Source organism: Astyanax mexicanus, chromosome 25 (genome assembly GCF_023375975.1).
Source record: "Astyanax mexicanus isolate ESR-SI-001 chromosome 25, AstMex3_surface, whole genome shotgun sequence".
In the NCBI taxonomy this organism is placed as follows: domain Eukaryota; kingdom Metazoa; phylum Chordata; class Actinopteri; order Characiformes; family Acestrorhamphidae; genus Astyanax; species Astyanax mexicanus.
The window spans coordinates 13,936,225-13,942,566 of NC_064432.1; the positions used below are offsets into that span (position 1 = coordinate 13,936,225).

At 39.0% G+C, this 6,342-nt stretch overlaps 1 protein-coding gene across 7 annotated transcripts in view; it reads left to right on the top strand.

The window, feature by feature from the left end:
- tasp1 (taspase, threonine aspartase, 1) overlaps positions 1 to 6,047 on the top strand; it is a 31,896-nt gene extending 25,849 nt beyond the window's left edge. For 6 of the 7 annotated variants that reach the window (XM_049472472.1, XM_049472476.1, XM_049472473.1 and 3 more), the window contains 5 exons: positions 306 to 384; positions 2,553 to 2,663; positions 3,168 to 3,275; positions 4,359 to 4,432; positions 4,731 to 6,047. In XM_049472472.1, the coding sequence (XP_049328429.1) occupies positions 306 to 384; positions 2,553 to 2,663; positions 3,168 to 3,275; positions 4,359 to 4,432; positions 4,731 to 4,823 (465 nt within the window). In that variant the 3' untranslated portion in view covers positions 4,824 to 6,047. The remainder of the gene's footprint in view (positions 1 to 305; positions 385 to 2,552; positions 2,664 to 3,167; positions 3,276 to 4,358; positions 4,433 to 4,730) is intronic. The other variant, XM_049472475.1, reaches the window with a different exon arrangement.
- Positions 6,048 to 6,342: the final 295 nt, after the last annotated feature.

Sequence of the window (6,342 nt, forward strand, 5' to 3'; positions counted from 1 at the left end):
ACTATCCTGCTCCCACGCTAGACAGCTCTGACCAATCAGAGGAGAGAACGTGTTCACAGGGTTGGATCGTTGAAGCACATTTTGATGTTTAGATTTGTGCCTGTGTGAAAACAAACCAAACCGAGGGAGAAAATGCTACAAATAAACAAACTTATTATAGCAACACCATTGCAACCAACCAGCAACCACCATGGATACCATAGCAACACCTTAGCAACCACCCAGCTTTTAAGCAAAGGTTTTGGCACTGCGAATAATTATATTCTCAGTAAAACAGCGTTCTGTTCTCTGTCTCTCTGTTTAAGGCGGCTCATTACGGCTGCGGCTGCTGGGCTGAAAACGCACACGACTCCAAGCCTTACGCTACAGCTGTGAGTACCTCAGGTATGAACAACTCTTCATCACCTTCACAGGGCCGCCTAGTGTTAATAATATTATTTTATAATATTATTAAGTTTTCCATTAAAAAAAGAAAAGGTTATACTACATGCTTGACCTATAAAGTGACTTTTTTTTTCACTGCATCTTTCATACTTTGCAGCTTTTACCAGCACCATAGTAACCACCTAGCAACGCCACATCTACAGTCTACCAACACCATAGTAACCACCTAGCAACACCAAAGCAACCGTCTACCAACACCATAGTAACCCCCTAGCAACACCACATCAACACTGCAGCAACCAACTAGCAACACCATAGCAACCACCTAGAAACACCTCAGTAACCACCTAGCAACATTACAGCAACCACCTAGCAACACCACAGCAACCACCTAGCAACATTACAGCAACCACCTAGAAACACCACAGCAACCACCTAGCAACATTACAGAAACCACCTTGAAACACCTCAGTAACTACCTAGCAACACCACAGCAACCACCTAGCAACACCACAGCAACCACCTGGCAATACCACAGCGACTGGTTACCAACACCAAAGCAACTGTCTAGCAACACCACAGTAACCACCTAGCAACATCTCAATAACCACCTATCAACATTACAGCAACCACCTAGAAACACCTCAGTAACCACCTAGCAACATTACAGCAACCACCTAGCAACACCACAGCAACTGTCAAAGAACACCACAGCAACCACCTAGCAACACCACAGCAACCACCTAGCAACACCCAACAACCGTCTACCAAGACCGTCTACCAACACAACATAGCAACACCACAGCAGCCACCTAGCAACACAACATCAATCACCTAGCAACACCCAACAACCGTCTACCAACACCATAGTAACCACGTAGCAACACCAAAGCAGCCACCTAGCAACACCACAGCAATCACCTAGCAACACCACAGCAACCACCTAGCAACACCAGAGTGACTGTCTACCAACACCAAAGCAACTGTCTAGCAACACCACAGCAACCACCTAGCAACACCCAACAACGGTCTACCAACACCATAGTAACCATGTAGCAACACCACAGCAGCCACCTAGCAACACCACAGAAATCACCTAGCAACACCACAGAAATCACCTAGCAACACCAGAGTGACTGTCTACCAACACCAAGGCAACTGTCTAGCAACACCACAGCAACCACCTAGCAACACCCGACAACCGTCTACCAACACTGTCTACCAACACAATGTAGCAACACCACAGCAACTACCTAGCAACACCACAGCAACTACCTAGCAACACCACAGCAGCCACCTAGCAACACCACAGCAACCACCTAACTAAACTGAATTACGTTGCTTGTGCTTTGTGGAGTGATATGTGGTAGAGATTTCGTACAACAAAATGTTTTTAAGTTTTTTTTAATTCAGTTCTGTAATTAATCATGATTATGTTAAATATGTTTAAATGTTGGTATTTACCTGTATTTTTGAGAAGGTGGGCAGTAATAATAGTGTAGTGGGGTTTACAGCTGGCAGACAAGATTATTTTAAAATTCACTGAATTTTACTAAATTAACTGAATTATAATATCTCAGTAGTGTTTAGCAGTGCTCAATATTTAGTTAAAAAAAACAAAAACAGAAAAAAAAGTTTTATTTAAAAAAGGAAAGATATATAGTAGAACATTATTTTTTCACTGCAACTTTCATAGTTGGCAGATTTTTATTCATTTAAAAACGTATAGCATAAGACAGATTAATATTTTAACAGTTAACTGAGAATGGCAAGTAATAACAAAACTCATCTAGTAAAGCTTTAGTTTAGGTTAGCCCTGTTCTAAAAAAATGTATTATCCTTTTAGTGACAATTAATCTTCAAAATTCTCAGGAAATTAAACTGCATTATAATGTAATATTTTTGAGTTGGACAAACATATTGTAAACACATGCTGATAAAAAAAAATAAAATAAAAATGTATATTCTTAACATTATATCCAGTTCTCTGTCCACGTAGCACAGAAGCAGGTCCTGCTGGCTGGAATTTTTATTAAGCATTTTCTTTTTTTCCGGTAATTAAAACTCTATAAAGTAATTTTGGGAGCCTGGCAGGCTTGTGCTGATGGTGTTATGGTGATGGTGTCATGATGATGGTGTGCTGATGGTGTTACTCTGGTGAGTTGCAGGTTGTGGGGAGCACCTCATTCGCACCATGTTAGCCAGAGAATGTTCCTCAGCTGTGCAGACTGAAGATGCACATCAAGCCCTGCTGGAGGCAATGCAAAACAAGTTCATAGGTACGTAATGCATCACAAATCATTAACACTGATCTTAACTGAGGCGAGTGAGATCCTGCAGTTCTTTAAATGTTGTTCTGGGGTCTTTTGGGATCTCCTGGATGAGTTCTTCATGCCCTTTTGGAGTAATTTGGGTCAGCCGGTCACTCCTGGGAAGGTTCACCAGTGTTCCATGTTTTCTCCATTAGTGAATAATAGTGAATCACTGTGGTTCTCTGGAGTCTCAGAGCTTTAGAAATGATTTTATAATCTTTTCCAGACTGATAGATGATCAATAACTTTGTTTTCTTATCTGTTATTGGATTTCTTCAGATGGGGGTTTAATAATATGCTGCTTTTTGAGATCTTTTATCTGCTTCATGTTGTCAGACAGATTGTATTTAAGTGATTTCTTCATTCTACAGGTCTGTAATCAGTACTCAGGCCTGGTTGTGGTTAGTAGTGAAATTAAACTAAAAAAAAAAGTGTGATTAATCACAGTTGACAGTTAAGTGTGTGTTGCAGGTTCACCGTTCCTGGTCAATGAGGATGGTGTTCTAGGTGGAGTAATTGTTCTGAAATGCTGCAAACATGGAGATGAGCAGAGTACTGACGATTTTCAGGATCTACTGGGTACGTCATCTTACTCATCAACACAATACAATAACAATATAACATTGTAGAAACAATCAGTGCTGGGCAGTGCGAATACGAGTGATTACCTGTTTAGCAGAAAAATGGCCATCTTGCTCATTTCCATGGCTCCAGCACACTGTTTGGATGCTGTTGTGTTCTATACTTGGCAGCCCAGGTATGGAAATGGGACTGGCAAGTTCAGCTTTAAATGTCAAGAGATACATTGTTGCTGTTAAAATCCATTTTCCAAAAAAGGCAGTACTGGCAAAACTGGTTATAATGTTTATGTTAAGGCGGCGTTTATGTGTCTGCAGCTGCTTAAAGTAACTAATAAAGTAACTTGTAAAGTAACTTAGTTACTTTTAAAATCAAGTCATCCATAAAGTAACTAAGTTACTTTTTAAAGGAGTAATCAGTAATCAGTAATCGGGTTACTTTTTCAAAGTAACTATACCATCACTGGTCACCAGCACCGCCCCACCCATACACCGTCCGGACCAATCAAGAGCTCAGCGCAGAGCTCTTAAAACCAGAGGAAAACAGCAAAACAAGAGTAATCGGCCCTTAAACCAGGCATTTAAATGGCTTTTTAAAAGGTAAATAAGAGCATTTGTTTTTCTGGGATTAAAAACGTGACTTCAGCTGTAACTGGAAATATCTGCGCCGCAAAGCTGTGTTGGACTGAGGTGCACAGCTTTCCACACGTGCTCATGTTTACAAGCACGTGCCCAAACATGTGGATGGAGGCCATATGGTTACCTCGTGTTCACTCCTGCCCCTCCCCCTCACGCTTCTCAGGCAGCAGCAGCCTGTCACTCACACAGACACAGTGACAGTGCTGTGTATCTACTTCTTGTGTCAAGAATCAAAACATTACCACATGACGTGTTTGATTTAATCACCCATCCTGCGATGTGACCATTCTCGCACATTGCGATGACGATGCTTAAACGATATATCGTGCAGCCCCACTCAATACGATACCTGCCTAAATATCTCAAAAACTAAACAGACTAATCTGAAATGACTGGAATAGTAGAAGATGAACTAAATCACAATGCAGTTTTCTTCTGTGTTTAGTAGAGTTCCTTTGGAGCCATACTACCGAGAGTATGTGTGTTGGGTATATGTCTGCCCACGACAGCAAAGCCAAGGTACGACAACTTGCACAATACAGTACAGTTAGTTACCTTTACCTGTCTCACCTCCTGCAAAGCTTTAATTTAGGTTAATAAAAAAAAAATATATGTAATCCCCCATTTTAAACACTGCAGCTAGCTATGGCAAAAAAACAAAACATACATATGGCTAGCCGTATTCAATAGTTCTCTAGTGATAGAATGGGTACTAATGTGATAGCTGGTTAGTTAGGTAGTTCAAAAAACAGAATTATCATGAAAAACACATAAAAAGGTTAAAACTGTAAACGTGTGAAAATCTCTACTTCCTCAGACTCATATATCCAGACTGCCCCCTGGTGCTGTGGCGGGACAATCACTGGCGATTGAAGGTGGAGTGTGTCGGCTAGGAGTCGCGAATGAATGAATAAATGAGTGAATAAATGAATGAATGCACATGAATTCTTGTTTTTCAGCAGCAATATGCTAATAGTAAATACATTATAAGCAGTGTCTAAGACATGAGGTTTTTATGTTGATGGTTCTTTTTTTAATTTTCTGTATTATATACGTTTATCCTTTGAAACTATTAAAAGCTTAAAGCCATTTTTCATTAAAACCTTAAACCATTAAAGAATGGTTAAGTTAAGTAAAGCTAGGCTAAACAAACAAAACTGTAATAAATAAAAATACTATTTGTAAACGAGTGCTGGATGTTAATCTACACAGATTTCTCTCCTGAAAACTGTTTATTTGGGTGAGTAAAGTGCTTCTGTTTATTTACAGTAACCTTAGATTACCGAATTTCTCCAGCACTGAGGCTAGAACATTAGCATTAGCGGCTAACCTCTAGTGGTTAGTGGGTAATGCTAATGCTGCTCCGGCAGTGCTAGCTGGGCTTACTTCTCCTTAATACCTGACTGATAGAATTCATACAAAGGAAGCACCAGAAAAGTGTAGATTTTATTTATTAGGCATTTCATTTAGCCTTGTTTTAAATTTTCATTTATCTAAACAAGAATTGCACTGAATTTGTTTAATTGTTTTTTTTTCAATTTTTCTGGGAACGCCGTAAACAAATCACTATATGAAGCAGTAGAGAATTTCAGAATATCTCAGTTTCTGTTAAAGGCCATGTTTCTCCATCTCTGTTGCAATGGCTATCAGTAGTATCAGTACTAGTATCACTAGTACTGTAGTAGTTTACTACTACAGTAGTAGTGAAGTAGTAAAAAAAAATATTCAAGTACATTGAATATACTTTAAATATAGTTTTTGTACAGAGAAAATGCTAAAACTTTAAACTTTAATTCATTATTATTAAAAATGATTATTAAGTAAAATATTAATTAATTACACTCGAGTAAAAGCGTTTTCCTGCGCAGATAATAAATGGATCGATCGGTCGGGTAGTGATTAATCTGTCTAGATTGAGAAGAAATCAGGCCGCTATGTGCTATAAATACTAGCTTGCTGTAGATCTGTTAATTATATTAATTACACTATATTCCAAGGGCTAAGGGCAAAATATTTTTGGGCTGCAGCAGATGTTTAATTCTATGTTGTATGATTTTATATGGACTATAAAATGTACACTTATCAGAGTCATGTCTCTAATGTTTTAATCTGATTAAAGTGAGAATTCAGTGAACAGTATCTGAGAATGTTCTTTATTACTTGTTTTGTTTGTTGTCCTAAATGTCCTTCTTTAGTTTTGAAGCTAACAGGTAATTGCAGCTGATTTCCATTGTTTTATTCTGTTTGTTAGAGGCTAAATTAGAGCTTAGATTGCCCGAACCTGACCTGACCCGAGATTTTCCACCACATTCCTCAGGCCGGGTCGGGTCGGGCTCCAGAAATTTGTCTGAGATGTAGGCATCCTGAATACTGTTGATTTTTTCGCAATGACCCTGTGAACATAGCATGTAATATAATATAATGAATAG